This window comes from Anthonomus grandis, chromosome 9 (assembly GCF_022605725.1).
Source record: "Anthonomus grandis grandis chromosome 9, icAntGran1.3, whole genome shotgun sequence".
NCBI lineage: Eukaryota > Metazoa > Arthropoda > Insecta > Coleoptera > Curculionidae > Anthonomus > Anthonomus grandis.
In genome coordinates this window covers 27,753,412-27,779,971 of record NC_065554.1, presented here as the reverse complement: position 1 = coordinate 27,779,971, position 26,560 = coordinate 27,753,412, and the positions used below count along the sequence as shown (strand labels likewise).

Genomic DNA, 26,560 nt, shown 5'->3' with positions numbered 1-26,560 from the left:
TTTGTTTGTGTTTTATTTCATTTATCCTGCCCTAATTAATATCACAGAAACATACGAAGAACATGCCAGAAACGTTCGATTGCGACAATAGACACATGCCAGCAATGACTTTGGTACATGATATAATTGCTGCGGAAATATACCACAAATGGTTCGAAAAATTTGATTTGTGTATCTAAATCATTATGAAACAAAAAATGGATGGGGGTCTTCCCAGATATCCTGTAATTTCAATGAATACCTATAAAATAGATATAAGTTTAGTAATAGGTGGTGAAATAGATAGATGAACTCAAAATATCTTTTTAAATTTCGAAGATCTATTGTACGTCCTGTATATTTATATGAAAGATGAACATCCTATGTATCTACTAAAATAAGAGTACACAGCTCTTAACAAAATGAATCCATTGGACTTTTTTTCTTATAATTCCTTCTTTCTTGAAATAAAATAAGAACTTTCTTAAAATACTTAAAGGTCATGAAAACTTATTTGCAATATTCCATTAAGAAGCCTGAAATAAAATGAAAAATAACTGAAGGATATTTTTTATATACTTTTTAACCTTCTGGTTTCATCATTTCCAGGCATTTTAAATGACTAAAAGAAATAAAAAATTACGTCAAATCCTGAAATAAGTTCTGAAAATTACTGAAAGAAGGAAAATTTAACTGTCTCAGTATTTCAAGAAGCATCCTAGCAAAAGCAAAGAGAAAAGTTTTTTATAAACCAGACAGAAAGGAGCAAGATAAAAAACTGTCTTTTTTAATGGATGTTGCTCAACCAAAACGCAGCCGAGTTCGTGGTGAGGTGAGAAAAAACAAGCCACATCGCGTTGCAGTTAAATATTTCTTGATATCTACAGAAAAACAAAGACTACCTGTATGCTCCAAGTTTTTTGCTAAGTTATTTGGGATCCGTCAGCGACGACTAAACACAATATTGCTGACGGAATTTTATCTGGAATCGGGATCGTAGAGAAACGAGGAGGGGATCATAAACTTCGGAAATTTTCTGCAAAAAGAAAGCAAGTGTACGAGTTTATTTAAAATTTGCGAGGTTGCGAAAGTCATTATGCACGAAATAAAAGCCGTGGACTTTACTTGCATTCGTCTTTGAACATAAATCGACTTTGTCACCTTTATAATACTACCGTTCGAACTCGTCTTCAAAGTAAAAAAAATGTTTTTCGTAAAAATTTTTGAGACAAAGCTTTGGCTCATCTAGGGTTTGGCTCTCCCGCTTTCTATTCCAGACAAATTTAATTTTACTCTTTTTGTGTGACTGAGGTTGCAACTAAAAACCCACGTTTTTATGTCTGGAACGAGACACAAGCTGCAAGAGGTGCTCAAGAAATTTCTTCAGCTTTGATAGACTTTTTAGAAAAAGTACATATTGAAGATTCGGTAACGCAAATTAGGCTTTTTGCGGACGGCTGCGCAGGCCAAAACAAAAACCAATACGTCATCCATGCCTTAACATACCGGCTACATAAAGACATAAAAAGTCCCCAAGAAACATAAAACAGATTAATAGTAATATATTTCCCAGTTCGCGGCCACTCCTATTTACCTGCTGACAGGGTATTCGGTCGAGTTGAGAAACATCTACGAAAAACTGAAGAGGTGTTGAGCCCCATAGCTTATATCAAAATTTACCAACAATACGGAATTGTCAGGGTTTTAGGCGAAGACTGGTTCCTTAAAAACTACAAAGATCTACAAGATTAAGATAAAACTTGAGCCCACCTATATGTTTGACGACGCTTCGAAGCACCCAATGGCAATAACAAAACGAAGCCAAACTTTGATAAGGGATATGCAGGATCGCTGTAACATACCACTGGTAAATACCATCAAAGAAGAAAAGAAAACTGATGTGCGAAAGCTGCTTTGTGCAAGATTTGGACAATACTGGGAATTTAAAGTCCCGCTTTCTTCGCTCTTGTTTTTTGATCATGCCTTAAACACTACGACGGAACCAGAAGCTGAAATTCCAGATCCTGCAGATGATGTAGGTGAAGAAAATCCCATGTGCGACTGCCTCGAAGAAGACCCTAACCAGGAACAAATTTGGTTTTTTTTTTCAAGTGAACTTTGTATGTTATTAACATTAGTCTTATTTTGTAAGTTTGCATTTTTCGAAGAAATTAAACAAAAACAAAAAAAACATATTCCTGGTACTTAGTTGACATTTTATCCTTAAAGTCGAATAATTTCACTACCAACACCAGTTTTTTGTAAAACGAATAAATTGGAACAAACAGTATTATGTCCAATTTTGAACGAAACAAAACGAATTTTATACATTGTTACGAATCAACACGCATTAAGTCCAAACATGTTTTCGATTTTTCCAGATTTTCTAATAAATATTGATTTAACTGAGATAACTTAATGGGTTTTTATGTTAATTTTTATCAAAACGACTCCATGTTGTAAAAATATATAGCAGGGTTTAACAGAAAATCGTTTTTCGTCAATACCCAAAAAAGTATTTTTTGGACAAAATGCGATTTGAAAAGTTGCTCCTCATATGTTTTAATTAATTCCAGACATATCGTGGTGAATTTTTATGCCTTCCTGGCATTGTAAATTATTTTTAATATCTTATATCATCTAGTCTTTTGGATCAACTTGTAATTTTATTCCATTTGAAGTGAAAAAATTACCTGAAAACTGCCAGCAGTCACTACCAGTATCTTATAGATATAAAAATAGCATTAAATCACTGAAATAAATACTCCTGATAAAAAATTATTTCCACTGTCTGGAGAATACAAAAAAATTACAACAAATAATAATGAGGACTTGTACATACCTAAGTACATTCACATTTCAGATTATAGATTAACAAATCAAATTAAGAAAATAAAAATAAATATTCAAAAAGGTGGGGTTCAGTTTGTCAGATTGTAAATCTAACAACTGTTCAACTAAATCTTAATTAACAAATACCTGGATTAATACCTTTAGGTGTCTGGAAGGAGCTTAAAATAAATTCAAGTGCCTAAATAGTAAAAATATATTTATTTCCATAAAATTTACAAAGTAACCCAATAAACTTTTACATCTACGGTAAAGAAATAAATGAAATGTGTCCTAAAGATTGATAATTGTCTAATTATTTGACAATTGTCATATTATTTCATGTGCGTAGGTGTGCTTCTTTAAACATTAACATATAAGGATGCGGTAAGTATCAGAAACAGTTTTTTCTAATGACATCTACCTGAGGAAAATGATTACCTTAAATTAAAAAAACGAATAAATCTGTATAAATTTGTGTTGATACATAATAAACATAATATTTCAAATACGTATGAAGTTTCCTAAAGTGTGTAAGCAAGAATTTCTTTCAAAGTAAAAAAATTATTAAAAAAAAACGTAATAAAATTAAAAAGTCTCTCAACGAAGATCACTTATCATAATATATCGCACTCTGGAATAGAACCTTCTTACAAATCCTTTCCTTTGAGACCTCTTAAAAAGAAGCAACATAACCCCTGGTCTACCCAAGACTTGCGTACATCTGCTAAGAAAATGCGCTTATTATCTCATCTTAAGAAACTGTCAGACAGCGCTTTTTTTCATGAATACGTAAGACTTTACAAAAATATTTATCAGAGAACTTTAAAAGCCGCCAAGGATATTTACTATAATAGGAGAGTAGCTAAATCTAAAAATGTGGCTAAGGAAACATGGTTGATTGTTAATGCTTTAAGAAATAAGCCTTCTTTGTCGAATAGTATCTCCACTTCATCTGAAATCCTTAATGATTATTTTGTAAATGTGGCAAATAATTTAATGAGTACCATAACTCCTTCCCATGATCCACTTTCATATCTTCCCATTGAAAATGAGAATTTCCACAGTTTTTTCTTTACGCCCGTAGTGTTACCAGAGCTTTGCAGTTCAATTAGGGAACTCAAAAACAAAGGCTCTTCTGGAATTGATGGACTTACTCTCAAAATGTTTTCAAATCTGCCCGAATGTACATTATGTCATCTTATTACTCTAATTCATCAGTCTTTTCAAAAAGGTGTTTTTCCTAGCTGCCTTAAGTTGGCGATAAAAATTCCACTACATAAAGGAGGAGATAAAGATCAGTCTTCCAACTATCGCCCTATCGCTCTTCTTTCCACACTTTCAAAAATTATTGAAAGATTGGTTAAAAAAAGACTTCTATCATTTTTGCTAAAATATAAAATACTTACTTCCCATCAATTTGGATTTTTAAATAACAAATGCACAAATGATGCTATGTTTTCTCTTTTTAATAATGTATATCCTAGCTTAAACAACCAACACCCTACAGCAACAATTTTCTGCGTTTTTTCTAAAGCCTTTGATTGGGTTAATCATGACATCTTATTAAAAAAGTTGCAATATTACGGGTTCAGAGGAGCGCCTTTTGAATGGTTTAAGTCGTATCTCAATAACAGAAATCAAGCTGTGAGAATTGATTCGACTATGTCTTCTTGCAAGCCAATATAAAGTGAAGTGCCTCAAGGTTCCGTACTTGGCCCTATTTTGTTTCTTATATTCATTAATGACATTGGTAATTTAAATATTAACGGTAAAGTCTGTCTACTTGCTGATGATACTAGTTTTACCTGGGGTTATCCGGATATTTCTACACTTCATAGAACCGTATGAAGTTATTTAACTACTATCAAATCATGGTGCGACTCTAATCTCCTTTGTCTCAAAATTTCCAAAACTAAAATGTTGTCCTATAAAAATACCTTGCAATTTTTTGTACTTGGTAACGCAACAATTGACGAAGTTGATTCTGTAAAGTTTTTAGGGCTAACTCTTGACAACTCGTTAAAATGGGACACACATATTGACTCCTTATCAAGAAAATTAAGTTCCGCTTGTTTTGCATTAAGATCAATTTCTAAGGAGCTTAGCCTGTCTACTTCTAGAACAGTTTTTGCAGAACAGATTTTGCCCTTTTTAAATCGCACCTTCGATACGCCCTTCCATTCTGGGGTACATGTAGTGCAACTCAATTTGACCGTATTTTTAGACTAAAAAAGAGAGCTTTACGTTATACACTGAGACTTAAATACAGGAGTCATTGCCAGCATTTCTTTAAAAAATTTCGAATATTAACTCTTCCATCTTTATTCATATTTGAGTCCGTTTGTCTAATACGCAAACAGTTCAGCATCTGATAGGCCTTCCCATAGTTATCCACTTAGAAACACGGAACATGATCTATACCTGCCTACTCCACATTCAGAGTTGGTCAAAAGTTCGATATTAGATAATGCAAAAAAAATGCACAATCATCTGCCATTGGAAATTAAATCCATCACATCTTTTTTTGCATTTCCTAAAGCATTCAAAGCATTCTTACTGGATAGAGCTTTTTACACAGGTAACGATTTTTTTTTGTAATCATTGATTTGAAATTTCGCACTAGCTGATTATGTATTTTTACTATCTGTACATGTTTAGGTATACTGCTTTGTGTAGCTATTTTAGGATTTTTATAATTTTTTACTTTTTTATAGATTTTTTACATTTTTTTTTAACATAGAGAGATTTTTTTTTGACATTGTATACTTACATTAAATTGTATATTTTATAATATTATTTTTGACTACTTACAATTTATAACCCACATAGCATGTGATATCCACTGTATATACCTATAAAGTCCAGAAAGTGCAAAAAATATCGTGTATGTTCTATGTATATATATTACACATTGAGATTAACTTAATTTTTTTATGTTCAAGTATAAATAATAAATGTATATATTTTGTGAACATTACCGTCGCCTATACCTTTGATACATACATCGACAATGACGTCTCTTGGCGTCATTTTAGGAAAGTCACTTTGATGTCTTTAATAAAAAAGAACAGACAATGTCGAGAATTCAACCGAAGATCACCTGCACAGTATTTGCTGTACAACAACTTTTGTTTTGTTTTAACAACAACAATTTGCTGTACAGTAAATACGGTGCAGGTGATCCCGGGCAAAGGCGTATTGTGTAATGTTTGTTTTACATTTTGGGTGTTGAACCTACTTATCATGTTAAGAAAATTCCATATTGGATTAGATGAGGTATATTATTTCATATTTTAAGAGTTAAAATATAGACAAGAATTTTTTTAATGAATATTTTCACTTGCATCTGCCATGTATTCATGGACAAAGTGGGCGACCATATTTTGCAATAAAACAATTTTTTTTATAGCCTTTTTCAGTTGCAGTCTATGTTGACACTCTCCAAACTCCGTTTGGCAAAGGGAATTATCCTTTACACATTTTGTTATTTGATTTAATTTTAAGTTAAACAATAAAATCATTAATTTCTTTTAGAATGCCTTAAGAACAATAGATAATTTTAAATATTTGTTTTATAAGTGTAGGTATGTAAAAAACTACATTGGTTCTAATGTAATTGTAATATTTACTTATATTTGTAATGTTCCTCCGCCCGAAATATACCGTTTATATACAAAAAAGTTTTATTTTATACAGCGTTTACTTCTTGATCTAATTTTGTTTATAAATAAAAAAAATACAGAAAAACATATCAAACATCGGCGCGAACTTTCTTTTATTAAAATTAAAAGTTGTAGTGAATGTAATGCAGTATTTTTGTGCTGAATGTTTCCTCCTATTTGCCTTCCTCCTTTTTTAGAGTTTTCTTGACCAACGAATATCTGCTTTATTTTGTCATACTTACAAATGAATAAATAAATATATATTTGGAATTTAAGTAAAAATATGTTTTCTCAATATTCAATTCCTCACAAACTAGTTTAAGACCTTAAAGTTACTTATGCTATTTTTTATATATATTAAATATTTATTATAGATCAATATTAATTTATTAAAAATTGTATTTGTATATTCTATAAAGATACATGTAACAGATACATAGAATATAATAGATGTTTATGAGACATCCATAGAATATAACTCTTGAATATAGTTTAAATATCTAGTATATTCAGGATATTCACAGTACGTACTAATAGTATATTTCATGTATTACCTAATGTGTGACAAATGTATATTTATTTCATATCCATAAAATAAACAGAGCATTAAAAATAGACATTGTATGTATATACGTCAGGATATTATGAATATACATAGCATTTACATATAATATATGTTTGCTATGTGGGAAATTGTATTAATCTGTACATATTGTAGATATTCTATTCTATTTATTTATTTATTTTTTTTTAATTTTGTTTTCTTTTTCTTTTCTTTAATTGTGTTTTGTTTGTATTTTTGTGTCTTTTCTGTTTTACAGCTTTGTCTATAAATTGTAACAATTTCTTGACAATAAAGCATTGATTGATTGAAATTTGTTTTAGTCGTTATTTTAGTAATGTTCTCCCTAAATTAAACTCGTACCTTTTACCAAAATTTTAACATAATATTGCATTCAAGTGTATATTATTTGAAAAGCAACATTCGGCCATTTTCATATTTTGTAAAATAGCCCAAAAGTAAAATATTTCGCCAAAATATGAAAATTATCGACAATTTTTAAGCACTTGTGTAATTACCCCCGAATACATTTTAGTTTGTTTTCATCAGTTATGTAAATATTATATGATTGACTTGTCTGTTTTCCTTCTTTATTCAAAACAGCTATCGTGCGATAATGGTCCGTAATATCAGTTTTTAAAAGGTATCAGCGTTGATTGAATATTTGAGTTCATAATTTTTTTGTATACACTGTATTATTATAATTTTTGTAGTACCTACATATTGCATTATTTTTATGAAATAATATAAGGATTATTATTATTAAACTAGGCATAATAAGCGGACTTGTTGAAATATATAGACTCTGATACTAGCAACACATTTAAATTTCATGGAACCACTAAGGAACAACATATTTAAACGTTGACAAACAACACGCGGCCAATTTGAAATGGAATAAGCCCTATAAAGGAGGTTAAAGCTACTATGGCTGCTACCTTAAAGCTCCTATAATAGGACTTACAATTAAACAAAAAAAAAATTCTGTAAAACAACATATTTACGACCGCCCATTGACATAAATTCGTGCGGCGCAAACCCCGACACGACACCTCACATACTTAAATGTAATAAATCTAAAAAAATGTTGATCTGATTAAGGAGTGCATACAACATTAACCCCACCACCACGTCGTATATAGTATATATAAGTCCTCAAGATAAGAAAGGGTCGTGCGTGAAAAAAGTGCAGATTTCCGAACGATTAGGGCTGAAAATGGGCCTGTTTTTTTTATGTTAAATATTAAAAACGCGCTACAGAATAAGTTGCGATTTGCATATTTCAGTCTGCACGACTAATTTTGCATAAATAGTATGTGAATTATTATTCTAATTTTTGAACTGAATGAAGGAGATAAAAATTGGTATTTCATAATGAGAGTGGTAAAAAATCGAACATTCCCAAGGGTGCTTTATGAAAGAAATTCACCAGAAAAAAATAGACTCTTTAACTGCTCAACAAGTTTTTTATAAGGTTTTAAGAAAAATGCTTAGTACTACTTCACAAACAATTAATTTATTCAATGAATCCTATCTAAAAAGTTACTGCTTTGCTGCAGCTTTTTCCTGCATCACTGGCACAGGAGTTTCTCTCCCCACAATCTTCTCTCCCGTTTCATCAATGGCAAAATTATAATCGACAAATGACTCCAACGCTTTATCAATAGCCTCATCAATATTCTCAGCAGTTATAAAACTGCTTGAAACATCTTTCTCTTTCCTAACCAAACTCTCGGCCAACTCTTGCAGTTGGTGTCTTTTTTCTAGCTCTAATTCCATCCTTTTTTGCGCGAACTCAATATCTAAAGCAACCATTATTATAAATAAGAAAAACGCTCAAGGAAAGCAACTTTACCATTTTGCAACATCTCTTCCATCCTCTTCTCTCTGATCACACGGATTTCCTCGTTCCATTTGTCGTTTATCGCCTTACATGCGTCAAAGTCTTCCCTAAAGAGTTTCAAGATTTCCTCCGGGTCCAAACTTTTCTGGAACAATGTGGAGTGTTTTTCCCGTAAAAATGCCCTTATGGACTTGATTTGTGTCCTGTAGTTATTGTTTAACCTGAGCAGTTCCAGTTCCTCATCTTTAGGGATCTGTGGCCTAAAATAATGAGAAGCATTCGGCATAATAAGAAACATAGATTATGGTCCTGTATTATACACATCATTGAGTTTCTGTAATTATCGAGAGAATAGGAGTTTAAAAAAAGTCTACCCTCTAGTACTTCTTTGAAATATGAATTTATTATTTGTATATGAACATATGTATCCGAATTGCAGCCAATTTGTGAGTACAGTCATATTGTGTAATAGCTCAGGACAGTCACGATGTACATAGGAATTGCTTATTATTAAACAGATTAAGTAAATCTTTCTATGGGATTCCTTGATGATGAGTTTTAAAATAGAGAAACTTTAGAAACCTCTTCTAAACCCTCAAAAGAACCTCAATGTATTGATTATATTCAGGGCCCTTGAGGCATACTGCAGCCTTGATCTAATAAAGTAAAAGAAAAGGCATTTAATAGTAGCTACATTATTAAATTCAATACTCAGCTTAGAGATAAAGCTAAATATCTTGCCTGGTGGATTGTTGATAAAAGGATAGTTTACTACCAATCCTAGATCATGAAAAGACTTTGGTTATATAATAAGAGATTTGTTTTGATGTTGTACTAGGTAATTAGAGTATCCAAACTCTTTTTGGAGTATTGAGCAGTAATTTCTTGAGTTTATTTGAAGTTAAAGATCATTGGCATAAAGAAGTACTTATTGTGAGTTAGGTCTGAGACTCACATCATCATTGAAAATATCAAATAAAAGTGGGCCAAGTTCTGACCCTTGAGGTACCTCAGATCTGGATTCTACATCTAGAATTTAACAGTTCATCAGTTATGCTACAATGTTATAGAATTCTTGGAGTATTGTCAAAGGATTAAGGGTGTTTTTGATAATCATGACACAAAAGAAGAAAATGAAACCAATTGCTGCCTGTAATATGATTACCGGGAAAATATTACTTTGTAAAAAAATATGTAGTAGAATATTCTCATGCATGAAACAAAAAGCAGAATATTCAGAAACTGGCTCAATAGATCATTATTTAAACTAGTGAACATTCCTAGAATTAAAGGGTAACTGAAAGTATTCCAGTACTCCTCTACTAATTATGCTAAGTATTCCTCTACTAATATTATTTAAAAACCATTAATCCAACATGTTTCAGACATAGACAGGTCCATCATCAAGGATAACTATTAAGGGGTTCTGTCAAACTTATGCATCTAGTGCCTTAGAATTCGATGTATAAGTTTCTTTAACAGAATCCCTTAATAGTTATCCCTGACCTGTTCTGATGTCCGAAACATGTTGGATTGATGGTTTTTTAATAAATTTAGTGGAGGATGACCGGAATACTTTTAGTTACCCCTTGAATTATTAACTCCACTGCAAGAATGAACTACTTCTTCAACTTCAGTTCTTGACATTATTTTGTGCTCCAATTATTTGGAGGAACTACAAAATTCCTTAAGAAACTTCTAATTTTTATTTGACATCATTCAACTGCCTGGAAGTAACAGCAATATGACAGTTTACCAAGAAGCCCCATCTGGGAACATCTTGGCAATCAATCTGACTAATCTAAGAATCTTCTCATCCTTAGAAGCATTTCATGTTTACGCTGCCTAGAAAAAATGTTATATTTCACATTCCAGGCAGTTCGTTGGCAGTGATTCTTTTTATCTGTTTTCCAGATGATTGTAATTATTTTCCAATTCCTTCCAGGCAGTTAAACTTATGCGCAGTTTGAAAGAACTCAATTGCCTGTAATGATTAGGAAAAGAAAATTAACTGCCTGGAATAAGATTATGTCTCTGTAAAAATAAATAACCTACAACATAAATGAATATCCTTTGGTTAGGGTGTCCCAAATTGAAGACCTGGGGGTTAACTTTTTCAAACTTAATTGTCAGTTATCATTATCACAAAGTCTCCTCAAATCTTCAATTTTGTTAGGTGTTGTCCAAGAGATTTTCTTAATGTAACATCCATCAAATTATTGTTGTGCTCTCTTGTGCGTCGACACCTTGATTATTTTTCATGTGTTTGGAGCCTCCATTACAATGTTCAGATTCAAGCTATTGAAAGAGTGCAGCATAAGCTTCTAAGATCTATTTTATTTAAGGAACATAGGGCTGTAGATGACATTATTTATTGTCGGGTAGAGGAATCTCTTAATATTGCAACTCTCCAGATTCATCATATGCATAGGGATCGGGACATGTTTTGTAAATTATTGCACTCATTGCATTTTAGCCCTGAGTTGATGGGAAGGATAAATATTAGTGTAAAAGACATAACCATTCTTTTTATGCTCCAAACTAATGATGGCTTCAACACATTCATTTCCAGGGGGTTTCAACTTGCAAATTACTACACTGATAAGCTTGACTATTTTTCGACTAAGAGTATATTTAGATGACAGCTCTCTGAATGTAATATGTTACTGGTATGTAGAGATTATTGTTTTGTTCATATGATATGTAAGTTGTCTAGTCCTGTGTTATATGGATATTTTTCTTTTTGTTGTATAAATACTTATTAGCATATTGTCTCTTTAGCTAAGAGTTGGGTCTGTTTGATTTAATTTTAATTGAATATTTCATAATGAGCTTGACCTATGCATAAATAAATAAATAAATATGCCATTACTGATTGCACTGTTGTACATAAAGATCACCATACTATGGTCGCCACAAGACTGGCCTTTTTTAAACAAGGTTCGCTTATATGTCTGTAATGGCCTATAATTCTTGTGTTAAAGTTTAGATTATAAAAATTTTAGTGTTGTTGCTTAACTATTAAAAAAAAAACTGCTGACTGGAGTTCTTTACCTGGTAGGCACTCTGAACTTCTTGGTTTTTGCCGTTGGAATCCATCGGGGCTTTCTGTGGCTTTTTTTCTGGGGCACCAGGGCAGGGTCGAACTTCATCTCGAATCCGAAGACTGTTGTGTACGTATTTACCGCTTGCGGTGATATTTTTGGGGCGTTAAACCTCGTTGCTAAACGAAACATCGTGGAGACCCTTTTTATCGCTGTTTAAGGGGTATTTTTAAACAATATTAATGTTAATTTAGTTTGAGGTTAGTGGAGTAAAAATACAATTTTTTTTTGAGGTTAGGTTTCAAAGTTGACAGCTGATAAATGTGTCAAATGTCAAATAAATGGTGTTTTCGCTTTGTACATCTTATACGCCTAGATAATTAAAAAAAATCATCAAACGCATTTAAAACATAAAATTAAAACTTAACTTAAGGACAATATATTTGATAAATTTACAAACAAAAACGCATTTACTGCCTAAATCAATTTTTTAGGCTTAATTGCGCCACAATGGTTCAGTATTTTTTCTTCCTTATTGTGACAGTTTTGACATTTGAAGATCATAATCATGACACATGAACTGACCAAATGAGAAAATGAGGTTTTCTTATTTGTTTTATGTCTGAGAAGACTCGGAACAATAATTTTTGTTATAGAATAGTAAAGTAGCAACACCAAATAACGCTAGGATTAGCAAACCGTATTTTTTCCTTAAATACTGCTAGCACTATTTGACTTTTGCAATAATTCCCTAATATTAATAGACTCACAGTAGTAATACCAGGATTAAGTCCTAAAAATTCGTGGTCTCTGTATTAAGTCCGAAATGTGAAACAGAGAACTTTCTTATTTATACGATTTTGACAGTTTTGCAGTAGCAGCTCCCTATTTAATTTTTTTAGGTTATGTATGTGTCAATTCTTTTAGTTACATACACGTCAACTGCTACAATTTTCCAAATACTTTCAAAAATTGGTTCAATATTTAAGACTTTTTGAGCCCTATGTTATAATCATGGACTTTTTCAAAAGTATTCCTTTACATATGGTAAGAATATAACCTCATTATTTAGTATTTGATTTAAAAAACAAATAAATATTTCTAGGATTTTGAGGGACAGCATAAAGCAGAAAAACTGTCCAGGATAATAATTGCTCTCTTTGGAATCGTAGGCTTAATTTGGGGATATGCCATTCAGCAGTTATCGCAAACTGTTTACATTCTAGGATCAGGGTTCTTACTTGCCAGTATTGTAAGTAGAGCACCTCTAAAGTATAACTTTAAATAATTGTCTCTAGAACTTTAAATCAATTGAACTCAAATGGTTAAAAACTCAATAACCTTGTTTCTATAATATAATAATGAAATCAGGTTTCGCCCTTCCCAGGTAAATCAAAATTTTTTTTTCTTTTGAAAACAAGTATACAAACCAGATACCTTAAAAATATTAACATGAAGCAAGTACAACAAATATGGCTTCATTAAGGAGATAATACAGCCTTAAAAACCCATAGATTCCCTCTTATTCAAATGAAATTAAATATAGTTAATCAGATTGACTGTCATTCTCAAAGTACTGCTATTCTTAAGAAAGCCATACTCATATAAATCATAAGTAATAAATTCCTCTATAAAAGAACCCATTCATATTTTTATTACCATTTCTAGGATGTTTGAAAACACTCAAAGATGAATTGTTCTAGTTGAAATGAAATATTGGTCCTAGACTCAATGTCTTTAATTATTTAATTTTTATAAATTTTTCCTTCAATCAGTGCTTTTAAAATCAATAATTGGAGCAAGAGTGATACTATTTTAAATAAATCTGTACTGATAATCAAAATCTAATAATAAATCTACAGTTAAACACATTTCACTTTAAAATTCTAAAAAGAAAAATACCAGAAGAGAAACTCAAATTTAAGATAAATCTCTAATAAAGTGTCGCCATCACAGGGTATAGAAGGAAAATATTTAAAACAAAGTTTTACTACTCGATGGCTGCTGACAATAGTTTATTTCCTGAACTTCAAATGTATCAATAATAAGCTTTAGACTAAACAATCCTTAAAGAAGAATGGAGAGTATAATTAAAAAAATAGTAAGACAGTAAAATAAATGGAGAGTTATACTTTATCTGGAATGTAATTTTTACTTGAAAATGTATCATAAATTCTTTGTTATATTGTACAGCAAGAAGAGGAAAAATAGCATATTTGTTGACTTTCCTTATATTTTTAAACAAATACAAGATTAGTGTATTTTAGCTTTAAATTCATAATAAAGAAAGAATTGCATCGAAAACAAGAGTTACGCATTCATGTTCAAATGGAATACTTACTATATTTACTACAGTAGGCTCGCGTTAATGTGAGCTCAAAAAATGTCGACTTTGTTCGCATTACTGAAATGTTCACATTATGGAGATTATAGTAAAAATAGCTAAAATTAAAATAAAAGGGAACTACATTGTACTTTATTTATGTTTGTATTTATTTATTACAGTTTTTAGCATTATACAAAAGTTTTATTTAAAAAAAGATTGTAATTTTTGTTTGCACTTTTTTTTGCGACAGGTTTAAGGCTACAGCCTTTTCTTCTAAACCTTTTAGTGTAATAATGTCCTTTATGTCGACATAGTTTTGATTGGCCCATTGTGTGACAATTTTCAAGGCTGCAAGAGCCTCCAAATGCATAACTTTTTTTTCTTCAAAAGTTAATATCTCGCAGTCACTATCTTCTGAATCATTGCTATCGAGATTTTTCTCCACTGTGTCTATATTCCATTCCTCAATGTCTTTGGGATTATAATAAATCTAAAAACAATCATATCTCAATGAAATTCTAAAACTATTACAGACTTTCTTCTTTTAATTTCCAAAAATCGAAAATTAAAAGGAGTAACTAGCACTAAATAATACCTGTTCAATTGTTTGAAGCAATGTAATGGTTTCATTAACTGCAGCTGCTCTAACATCATTTTTTCACATCCTTTTAGTCGAGCTAAAGGTAGGTCATCCTCCTCCAAATGTTTTCCCAAAATATTATTCCAACATTTTGAAATTACTGAAGGTTCTATTTTTTGCCAGGCCATATCCAATTGCATATTAGCATCTCTTTTAGGGCCTCAGCTACTCCTTGACACTTTGAACTTAATAGGCCTTTTCTGTAAAATAGTTTGGTTATTCGCAAAACATTTTTGCTCTAATGGTTGAATTAATGGTGTAACATTTGGGGGCATGTAGACAACAAAAATGTGTCCATCAGAAGTTTTTAATTCTTCTGCCGGTGGATGCGAAGGGGCATTGTCTAACAAGAGAACGGCTTTTAAAGGAAGGTTTTTGCTTCGTAAAAATGATTTAACCTAAAAACCCAATTTAGTCTTACAAAAATTAAAAAGCAAACAAAACTTTCAATTACCTCTGGAACAAAATGCTTAAAAAACCAATTTTTAAAGATTTCCTGCGTCATCCAGGTATTTTTAGTGCTTTTATTGGATTATCAAATCCTTTAAAACATCTGGGTGATTTTGCTTTTCCTAGTACTAAAGGCGTTAGTTTGTGTGATCCTGTAGCATTTGAACCCCAAAAGAGTTATTCTTTGTTTAGCTATTTTTAGACCAGGCGCCGTTTTTTCAAAAATTGCAACATAGGTTTTATCTGGCAATAACTTCCAATATAAACCCGTCTCATCTGCATTATAAAATGGATCTTCACTAAGATTAAGCTGCCTAAGATTAAGCCTTCAATAAAGGTGAGGCTGCGAGGACAACTTTTCACCTGCAATTTTAAGCAGCCTTATACCATATCGCCATTTAAATTTTTGAAGCCATCCATCGCTTGCATTAAATTTATCGTTGAGTTTTAATTTTCTATGTAAATCTAGAGCCTTTTCTTTAAGCATTTCACCCGTAACTGGCAAATTTCGTTCACGCTCTTTGGTAAACCATTTATACAGCAAAGTTTCCATCTTGGGGTTTTCTGCACTTTTTTATTTCATTAGGTCTTAAACTCTCTCCAACAACTTTTAGAATTTTTTCTTCTTTATTTTTAATTGCACAAATAGTTGATTTTGCTATTTGATATTTCTTTGCTAGTGCAGTAACACTCATACCATTTTTGTGCTCTTCCAAAATTTTAAAGAGTTAAACACTTCTTATTAATTTTAACCATTTTAAAAGGCCACTGTGCAAGATGCGACACTCTCTCTTATCTAATACGCATCAACTAAATGACCAAACAACGTTTCAAATGCGTAAACCCAATATCCACTAATAAGCCTAGACAAGTCTACACAGGATTACTAAAGATTTCTTAAAATTCACATTATCGAAATATCGGTTTGTTCACACTATAGAATTAACATAGAAAAATATTGGTGTTCACATTAATGAGTTGTTCATAAAATCGTAAGTTCACGTTGCCGCGAGTAGTAAGTGTTTATTTATTTATACATTACACATATCGACAGCTATAAAGAAAGCCATTTATAGATACTTAACTTAAAATACCCTAAAATTTACTTATGAAATGGCTATTAAAAGAAATACAAAGACAAATAAATAATACACAAAATAATGCAGAAATTACCTACACTAACAAAATAGAAAATGAGAAATTGTTCTCATAATCAGATGCAACATTTACTGCACCAATTATGGTCATTAAAGCCCAACTTCCAGAACAGAAAGGTTAATGTGTACCAACAGTAATTTCAGTGATGAAACCTTTAGCACTTTTAAGAACGAACGTTTATACTTGTATTGCAAATTAATCCTTCCTAGATATAGAAATGATCTTACTTTCTCGACTCTAAAAGCGATTTTTTTAAAATTTTTAGCTGACTATACCACCTTGGCCAATGTACAGAAGAAAACCACTGAACTGGCAGCCAGCAAGAGATGTAGACTCGACCACAAACAACACAAAATCTAAAAAAAAGAAATAAATTACTACTTACCTATTCCATTGCATTTAATAACATAATGATTGTCCTTAATGGTTCGCACATAAGATATAATGATTTTTTTTTTAATATATTAAAAACAGTACAACACTCCAAACAAACATATTTTATTTACAACTTATTTATTAACATAACTACTATAAATCCTCTGGATTCCATCTAATGCGGCGGTTTCTTTTGCGATTTGTATGTTCTCGCCCCAGCCCAGCCCTAAACAACTCTTATCCGAAGGGTTATACAACCCAACTTGGTAGTTTGCTAAAATAGTGTTTGTCGCACTCTGGTTGCACAGTCTCGGCTCTACTTCGTTAATGCCTCTTTCTTGCAACAGTTTCAGTAAATAATCGTAAGGTTTTTCGGGAGTCCAGATGTCATAGATCTCTTTGTCGCACATTTGAGCTATTACAAAATCATTTATAAAAGATGGTACGCGATTCTCCTTGGAAGATAACGATAGAGCACCCACGGTTGCCCTAAAAGCGTCCGCTAGGGTTTTTGGCTCTGGAGGGTAATCCTATAAATAAAAATGGCTTTTAAGTTAATAAATACGTCGTTATGTTTTACTTGACAGTGAAGTGCAGCTTAATGGAGAATGCTGAAGAAAAATTAAGTACAATTTATCTATATACAGATAACCGAAGCCTAACTAAGGAAATAAATTACAGGGTAAGTTGACAGAAACATTTTGCATCTCACTATTGAATGATTTGAGAACAACATGTGAGAAAAGTAGGTGTACAGCGAGAATTGTGGGGTGTCTGGGGGTTTTGAGTACTGGATAAATTGTGAACTTTTCATACAAATACTGTGGCTTCCTTGTCTCAATAACTTATACAAGAAACATGCTAAATAATGCTTAAGCTTATCCAAATTTAATGAGCCTAATTTGTGAAACTTAGGAATAGAACTTTCGAAGTTATTGACCCCTAATTTGAATAATTTGAACTTCATACCCAGATATCTCAAAAATTCAAATTTCTCAACAACTACCAGGTGTAAATGAATGAAATTTAAAGTACAGTGTTAAGAAAACGCTGCTCTACAAACTTTGTTAAGGGCTTCAAGTAATTGAAATAGAACCTTTGTAGCTATTGGCCTCTAGTTCAAATAAATTGATTTACAAGTCCAGGCGTCCCAAAAATAAAATTTTTCAGAAATTACTGGGCACAGATAAATTGAATCAACAGTAGAGGATTAAGAAAAGATTGCCCTACAATCTTTGTTAAAAGTTTTAAGTTTAAGTGATTGTGAGAATTTAGTTCCAGGATGTGGCAGAATTTGATACAGTATTCATTTATAGCAATAGAATAAATATGTGTTTTAGAAAGCTTCAACATTTAGTTCAAACCAGTTGAAATTGTATTAATAAACTTCTGCATGAAATAAAAACTATAGGAAATCAAAACAGGTTTAAACAAAGGGTGAAAAACTTACTAGTTACTTTAGAACCATATAGTCTGGATGATTACTTCAAAAAATTTAACAAGAGGGGCATGTGTCAAAGGCTTTAGTTATATCTAAGAATATTGTAAGACATTTTCTAAATGTATTATTTCTTATAACATTAAAACATTCGATACTCACCACAGACTTCACAAGGTCTTTGAATCCCAAATGCAAGGCTATATAGCCGAGCATCTCATCGGTGGTAAGGTAATTGCATACAGCATTAACTATGTCTGGCGGATATGACTTTGAATATACTTCTTTTATGTGGTCATAAATAAGGTTTTGACCATCTTCGGCTAATTCATGATTGTGTAGTATAGGTAAGAATGACTCATCCCCTACAATTAGGTAGTTTATGTGTACTATACTAAGTTAATAAGACACAAATACCTTTTTCTTTAGCTTGAAACTCTTGCAAGTTAGCCCACTCCCTTTGAACAAACGCCTCTTTTAGCAGTTTCTCATCAAACGGTTCTCTAAGTCGTTTAACAAAACATTTAACTTCCATATCGTAGTTCCATTCTAGATGTTCGGATCTTCGGTGAACTGGTTCTGGACCGAGTGCCTTACGTCTCTTATTGATTTCCCTTATAGTTGGTGCTACCCACCTCTTAATACTTCTGGAATCTGAAGGGAAATTTTCGAAATCTGGATTCTATAGTAGGTTATAATGTGCTACCTGTGAGTAAATGTTGTGCTTTGGAGCTTGCTAGTAATCGACTACCTAGACAAAAGGATTTACGTAGCAAAGACATCTTTAAATACAATTAATCTAGGAAGCTATAAAAGAAATTGCACTCTTATTATTATTCCAAAGATTGAAGAAAAAAAATGAAAGAACCTCACAAATTATAAACATAACCTATAAATGAGATGTCAAATTTGTCAATAAAAATGACACTTGCCTAACCTCTAAATATAATGTCAAATTTGTTTATGTTTATTTATGTAAATATAGTGCATTTTTACCAAAGATGTCTTCCGCACAAATTTGCAGATTATGCCTTATTAAACAAGAACCTACCAACTGCCAACGAATATACGAAGAGACATATAATTCCGTAAATATTTTTGATATGATCCAATGCTGCCTTCCACAAATGGTAGGTTTTTCATGTAACATCAATATCTTCTTAAAGTTTCCTGTTTGCAGAGCCTGATAAAGAGATCATTAGAATCAATAATATGCTTACAATGCCTAGACAAGCTGTATCAGTGTTACAATTTTATTAGTACATGTTATCAGAACGATGCAGATTTTAAAGTTAATAATCCACAACACAGTATGGATTGCAGTTCTAATGCTGGGGAACCAGAGAATGTGGATAACAAAGAAGGTAATGGAGATGTCTTGGGTATAATAGATGTATTTTCAAATCCTATAATTGCCCCTAAAATACATGGATTGTTGTCTGAAATATTTCTGTATTTCAGACAGCAACCTTTATATACTCTTAGATTTTAATGGATACAGAATAAAATGCAAAATACAAATATTAATTTAGGCTTAAAATAGAAATTAAAAATATATTTCGCAATAAAAATGAAATATATTATTGAAGATTTACCATAAAATATCTCACCACTGATAAGCAGGTTTCTTTTCCAATGATATATTTATAATTCACTTTTCCTTATCAATTCGTCCATAAACTATGAAAAAAAAACAACTTATATGCTATAGAACAAACATAATAATAGAAAAACTTTTAGGTATTAATTAAATAAGTATTTTGAGATATTCCTAAAATATCCCTTAGGGTGGAAGCCCCTATAGGATGGATTTATTGGATATTGAATAAAATTTAAAAGAGAAATTCCTTCAGACTTAACAAGTATAATATAGACACACTTTAGGTGATCATATAATTTGTCCTAAAAAACTCTACACCACTAAAATCAAAACTTACATGATACTTAGGTATATTGATAGGATATGCCATGAACATTTACCGCATTTGAGGAAGTTATATTCATATTCAAGGAGTTTCTTAGCATAGATAATCAAAATGCCTATCAATCATTTATGATATTGAGGAATCTTACAGCTCCAATGCTGAGGAAGTAGGAAATCTAATTCCGATCATCATTATTATGTAACTTTACATCTAAGTTTATTCATGAGTCATAGGACAATTGCAACAGTTTCTAATTCAAATGCACATATTTCATAAAACTTTAAGTGTTTGATACAAATCGAAGTTCAACACCACCAACAGTATCCACCAATTTTACAAAAATAAAATAATACAAAAGATACTAATATTAATACAACTTAAAGCAGGTACTTCTAAAAAGTACATGTTTACAGAAAAATTATTTTGTCAGTTTACACTTCCTATAGGTCAAAAAATATTTTTTGAGTACCTAGATACCTTATATACCTATATGTACTCTTGAGGTTACATAATATTTGATTAGACAGCAATAGTGATTTATTTTTTGTCCTCGTTTAACAGATACCCGCCACCATATTACACACACTTACCCAAAACTAACAAACTAAAACAATATTCTTTAAAGGAGACAATTATTGAGAAAGTACCTGAACAAAGGAATTCCTGTGTGTGTTGATATATACTCTAGATCTTTTGTTAAACAGTTTTAAGTTATTATAATTGGCAACAAATTATAAATTTTTGGGGATACATAGTTAAGAAACCTAAGATGAATTGTTTGATTATTTTTAACAGGTCTTGTGTTGTGGTTGTGTTTTAAATATGTGTGAAAATTTTTGTTCTTATGGATAATAGCAATGTATATCATTGATTTCTTTATTATAAAATTCCCTAGTAGGATATAGTCTGCTCTCTCTGTAGATTATTTTTAAAATATAATTTTGAATTATTTTTAATGGTGTCAAATTAGATTGGTATGCTCCACCCCATATTATAAGGTCATACCTAAGTAATGATTCTATTAATCATTTATATACTTGTATGAGTAATTTTCTGCTTAAAAAATCTCTAAGCATGTAGAATTTATGAATGAGTCTTCGAATTTTAATTGTCCCAATAATCTACCTGTTCTGTCGACTCAGATTTTGGTCAATCACAATTCCCAGATATTACACATATTTTCAAATTTGTTATAGTAAAAGAAATAAAATTGGTTTTTTCAACATTTAACGATAATTTATTTAAATCTAGCCATTGTTTTACCACATCCATTATGTTATAAACAAGATAGGTCCTAAAATTGTTCTCTGTGAAATACCTGTTTTAATATTTAGTGAAGAACTTATTATTTGATCATTGATCTTGACATATTGTTTCATAAAAGTGGAATGTAATTTTTAAAAAACTAGTCGATCTAGACAATTTTTCACTTTGTCATAAATGATTTTTTATTTTGCTCTGAAAAGCTACCTAGGAATGATGTTGACAAAAAGCTCTAAATGACCAAAATAAAATTAAAAAATATGGTACCCAAATGATTTCAACTAGTTAGTACTGCAACAAGGAGTTAAAAGTAATAATTTTCTTTATTTGCCTTTATCACATAGCAAAGTAAAAAAGTAACAATTTACATATCTATTAGAGATGACAAATGAAAATTTGTCATGAAATGAACAAAATATCTCAAAAATAGGTACAGTAATCCGAACAAAAAGTTGGCAGACCCCGTCCGGTTTACCAAAACTTTCGGATTATTGGATTCATAATAAATGATTTCTATAATCCGAACACGTTCGGTTTATAGATAACTTTCTTCACCATACAAATGCACTCTCACCATAAAACATATTTGTGGACATAATGGATTTAAAAACCTTTATTTATGCGCATACATAAATGCATATTTCAAAATAAACTTAACAGGAAATCAAACAAAAGATAATAATTACGATTTTTAAAGAAACCAATTAACCGCGTACATAATATGAACATGCTTCATTGCTGCTTAATATTTTCTTTGAATAAAATTGCCTAGAGTTCTTTGAACAGATTCTTTGATGCCTAGATCGACAGCCTTCTGTCGAATTCTTCTTAGAAGTATCACTTTATGTAGTGGCAATTCATTTTCTTCCGCCCAACCAAAACACTTATCAAATAAGATCACCGCTTTTTTGTTGTGTTGTCAACTTCTTGAAAGAAGTTGACAACACGATTTTCTCACCAGTTTTCAGGCACTTGCCTCCAAAATTCGGCTAATGCAAACACAGCATCCTTTAAGCATTGCGCAATGTTTTCATCATCTTGTACAAGTACCTCTTGCAGCAGCCTTTTTCGATATGTGATTTTGGATCACATTCTGGTCCATCGACTGAACCAGGGCAGTGCAGTGCAGTTGGGTGGAAAAAAATTACTTGAATATTACCATCATGGCTGGCTAGTTCTTGGCCTGGTCTGTGAGCTGAAGCATTGTCCAGTATTAAAAGGGCTTTCGCTTCAAAATGATTGATTCGAAGATACTTTTTTATGCTTGGTACGAATTTACTGTGGAACCATTCTTCGAAGATAACTCGATCAACCCAAGTACTTTTTTGGTATCGGTAACAGAAAGGTAGGTTGCTGTTTTTGAATGGTCTTCGATTTTTTGATTTACCGAAACCTCAACTTGTGTCGGCCACTTGCATTTGTGCAAAGCATAAATGTAATTCGGCCTTTACTGATTTTACGACCCGGCGGGGCACCCTTTTCGTCTGCGTCTACTAATGTCTTTTCAGGAAGGCAGCGCCAGTATAATCCAGATTCGTTCGCGTTATAGATTTGCTCTGAAGAAAGAGCGAGTTGCTCAATTTTTTGTTTGAGTTCTATACGAAAGGGTTCCACAGCATTTTCGTCACTCGGTAGCTTTTCTCCGGTAACTTTCAACGAGCGAATCCCAAATCTGTGTTTGAAGCCTTGAAACCATCCTCTGCTAGCTTCGAAGTTGATTCCTTCGTCATTTTTCATTTCTGTGAAAAATTGCCGAGCCTTTTGAAGTACGATTGCTTCTAAAATCGATGCCTGTCGTGCTCTGTTGCAAAAACCATGTATACACACAAAACTGCATCTTCAACATCAGAAAATTCCACTTTGCGCATCCTTTTTCTTGTTCGCAGCCCTTTTCCAGTCCGCGACACATAATAATTGATATTGTTGACTTCCCGTCATTAAAGCGTGTCGCCAAGGACGTGAATGAACATCCGGAATCCAGCAGACGTAAAATTTCAGCCTTTTGTTTAAGACTTAATGTGACATGCTCACGTTTAGAATCCATGGTTAAAATGAAGTATGAGATACATATACATATATGCAGCGTGCAACTCACAACACAACTAAATATCTCTACTCTTTCCATAAAATACGTCAAAACAACTATAAAACCGCGCAACGTCTTGCTGCAAGAACAAACTGACAATTATGTACGACTCACGTAAATTAAACGTTGCATCATCTTTTCGTACTAGACGCCCACACACGCGTACGTACCGACAGTTCGGATTACGGAATTCACGGTGTTCAGATTATGGAATCAATTTTACGCAATTGGGGCGTTCGGATTATACGGGGTTCGGACTATCCATTACTGTAGTACAACAAGTAAATCAACACTAAAAATCATATTAAAAAAGATATTAAATTTTTAATAAAAGACAAATTATTTTACTCCTTCCAGGCACTCCAGTGTGAAAAATATGAATATCTTAATTTTCAGTGTATAGATTATAGTAATTTTTTCCAAAGTGTTGAAAAAATCATTGGAGTATCCGAAAAATCAATAATTACAACATTTTAGCGACTATAAATCAAGATATTCAATTTCTAATAAAAGAAAAATTATTTTATTTCTTCCAGGCATTCCAGTGAGAAAAATATCAATATCTTACTTTTCAGTGTATAGAATAAAGTAATGTTTTCCAAAAAGTGTTGAAAAAATCATTGGAGTATTCGAAAAATCAATAATTACAACATTTTAGCCACTATAAATCAAGATATTCAATTTCTAATAAAAGAAAAATTATTTTATGTCTTCCAGGCACTCTAGTGAGAAAATTATCAATATCTTAATTTTCAGTGTATAGATTATAGCAATTTTTTCCAAAGTGTTAAAAAAATCATTGGAGTATCCCAAAAATCAATAATTACAACATTTTAGCCACTATAAATCAAGATATTCAATTTCTAATAAAAGAAAATATATTTTATGTTTTCCAGGCACTCCAGTGAGATAAATATATAGATTATACTAATTTTTTCCAAAGTGTTGAAAAAATCATTGGAGTATCCCAAAAATCAATAATTACAACATTTTACCCACTATAAGTCAAGATATTCAATTTCTAATAAAAGAAAAATTATTTTATGTCTTCCAGGCACTCTAGTAAGAAAAATATCAATATCTTACTTTTTATTGTATAGATTTTAGTAATTAATTTCTACAAAAATTTTGGTATAGAGCCGATAAACACACCGATAAAAATATAAACAACTTACCTGGGATAGACTAACTTTGCTCTAAGCCAATAAAAATTTACGCCTAAAATAAAATTGAATAGATAAAATAGCACAGTAAAAGTAAATATATTTATTATATAAAATTAACTAAGTAAAAACATTTTTCTTCGGCATAAAATTATGAATTGTCGCATATTCATTATAGATTTGGTATCGCCATAAAGTGACCGGACCTTTTAGTGCTTTGTGACAAATTTTCTATATTTAATTTTTATATCAGTGATCTTGTAACATACATACAAATCCTTTATTATAAAACTAGCAGTTTTCACATTTCTTTACTCATTCTGTCCATGATTCATGCTATAAGAAAGATTTAAACTGACTGATTTTGTTAATAGTGTTCAATCTTTTTTGTACAAATTTGTTAGGTATTTAAGAGCTGATACAATATTAGGTTATTAAATTTAAATTGCAGAATTACCATCTGTCAATAACCTAAAAAAGGGAAACAAATTTAAAATCTACAGGAACAAATTTAAAGAAGAAGATTGCCCCGGTTGCAAGAATCGCATTTTAAACGCTAAATACCATACAAAAGTACACTCGGATCACTTTGACTGTTTTCACTGTCGTAAGTGCAATCCCACTGATTTTGAACCTTTCAAACATTCCATAAGATGTCTTTTTTAGGAAGACGGTTTTTTTCATACGTAGACCTCAGGAAACATTTGTATAACCACACGCTACTAAACAAATGTCAAATATGCGATAAAAAGTGTAGGGATAAGTACAGTTTAAACTTGCATTTGCAAACCCACACCGGACAGAAACTGTTTAAATGTCCCGTGTGTAAAAAATCGTTCGTGCAAAGTTACAATTTGCATCAGCACATGGAGGTACACGAAAAAAATGGCAAAAACAGGTAAAACTTCATTAACGAGGATTTTAATGCCAATTAGTTTGGATGTTTTATTATTTTTAGGTGCCACATTTGTAATAAAACGTTATCGACAAAATACAATTTAAAGATTCACATGACTATGCACAATGGCGAGACGAAACCGAGATGTCCCGTATGCGACAAATGGTTTTATACAAAGAGCGCTCTTGAGAAGCATAAAGTCGATTGTGCAAAGGAAGATGAGGGAAACGAGTTTATTGAACTAGATTTCGTGAAAATTGAAGATGTAACTTTAATGGATTAAGAAGAATATTGTGTTTATCAAGTGCTTTATTTATTAAAGCCCTTACAATTATTTGTCTTCCTCGTAAAATACATACAACAGTTGGTTTTTCGACTCTACAATAGATTTTTTAATCTCCAGTATCTGTAAGGTGTTGTAAATAAAAAAAATTATATATTTTCATAAAAACTTTATATTTTTGATACTTTTGTATTAAAAATAAATGTTAATATCTATGGTGTGTTTATTTTCATCCTCTTTATAATGTGCTTACTTCATCCAACGATCGGGCTTCTCCATAGCTGCTTCTGACACCTTTTTACACCCTAAATAAAAAAAAGATAAGAATATTATGGCACGGAAAAAAACTGGGTGGCTAATAAAATCAAAATTTCAAATTATACATCAGGGGTTTCTAAACGACCTCTGCATACTGTTGCTAACTTTTTTGCCTTTATAGGTACTATAGGGTGTCCCAATAGGAACGCACGTTTTGAATTGCGCAGCATTCTTTTTTTATCGCAGAATGTCAAAAAAAAAACTGAACGATATACGGTCGAACAACGAATTATTATTGTTAAAAAACACTAAATGGAGAACGTTTTGCGGAAACAGTTCGTAAATTGCGGGGCATTTTTGGTCGACACGATGCAC

The 26,560-nt window shown here is 31.6% G+C and overlaps 5 protein-coding genes across 5 annotated transcripts in view; 2 read left to right on the top strand and 3 right to left on the bottom strand.

The window, feature by feature from the left end:
- Positions 1 to 8,529: 8,529 nt before the first annotated feature.
- LOC126740451 (probable 28S ribosomal protein S26, mitochondrial) lies at positions 8,530 to 12,215 on the bottom strand. Its single transcript, XM_050446483.1, has 3 exons — positions 11,933 to 12,215; positions 8,891 to 9,138; positions 8,530 to 8,837 (listed from the first exon to the last, which is right to left on the bottom strand). The coding sequence occupies exons 1-3, from the start codon at positions 12,112 to 12,114 to the stop codon at positions 8,578 to 8,580; spliced, it is 690 nt and encodes a 229-aa protein (XP_050302440.1). The 5' UTR covers positions 12,115 to 12,215; the 3' UTR covers positions 8,530 to 8,577.
- A 594-nt stretch (positions 12,216 to 12,809) lies between these two features.
- LOC126740452 (signal peptidase complex subunit 1) lies at positions 12,810 to 16,988 on the top strand. The gene is made up of 3 exons (XM_050446484.1): positions 12,810 to 12,969; positions 13,028 to 13,174; positions 16,762 to 16,988. The coding sequence occupies exons 1-3, from the start codon at positions 12,937 to 12,939 to the stop codon at positions 16,867 to 16,869; spliced, it is 288 nt and encodes a 95-aa protein (XP_050302441.1). The 5' UTR covers positions 12,810 to 12,936; the 3' UTR covers positions 16,870 to 16,988.
- LOC126740450 (39S ribosomal protein L44, mitochondrial) lies at positions 16,979 to 19,206 on the bottom strand. The gene is made up of 4 exons (XM_050446482.1): positions 19,016 to 19,206; positions 18,727 to 18,963; positions 18,472 to 18,674; positions 16,979 to 17,401 (listed from the first exon to the last, which is right to left on the bottom strand). The coding sequence occupies exons 1-4, from the start codon at positions 19,089 to 19,091 to the stop codon at positions 17,006 to 17,008; spliced, it is 912 nt and encodes a 303-aa protein (XP_050302439.1). The 5' UTR covers positions 19,092 to 19,206; the 3' UTR covers positions 16,979 to 17,005.
- A 54-nt stretch (positions 19,207 to 19,260) lies between these two features.
- Positions 19,261 to 26,142, top strand: LOC126740448 (PR domain zinc finger protein 4-like). The gene is made up of 5 exons (XM_050446481.1): positions 19,261 to 19,439; positions 19,490 to 19,673; positions 25,198 to 25,353; positions 25,413 to 25,644; positions 25,705 to 26,142. Exons 1-5 carry the CDS (start codon positions 19,311 to 19,313, stop codon positions 25,925 to 25,927), a joined length of 924 nt encoding a protein of 307 aa, XP_050302438.1. The 5' UTR covers positions 19,261 to 19,310; the 3' UTR covers positions 25,928 to 26,142.
- The window catches only part of LOC126740445 (TAR DNA-binding protein 43), a 43,123-nt gene continuing 42,639 nt past the window's right edge, over positions 26,077 to 26,560 (bottom strand). Inside the window, exon 10 of the mRNA XM_050446473.1 lies at positions 26,077 to 26,232. The gene's annotated coding sequence lies outside the window, so the exon portion shown is untranslated. The remainder of the gene's footprint in view (positions 26,233 to 26,560) is intronic.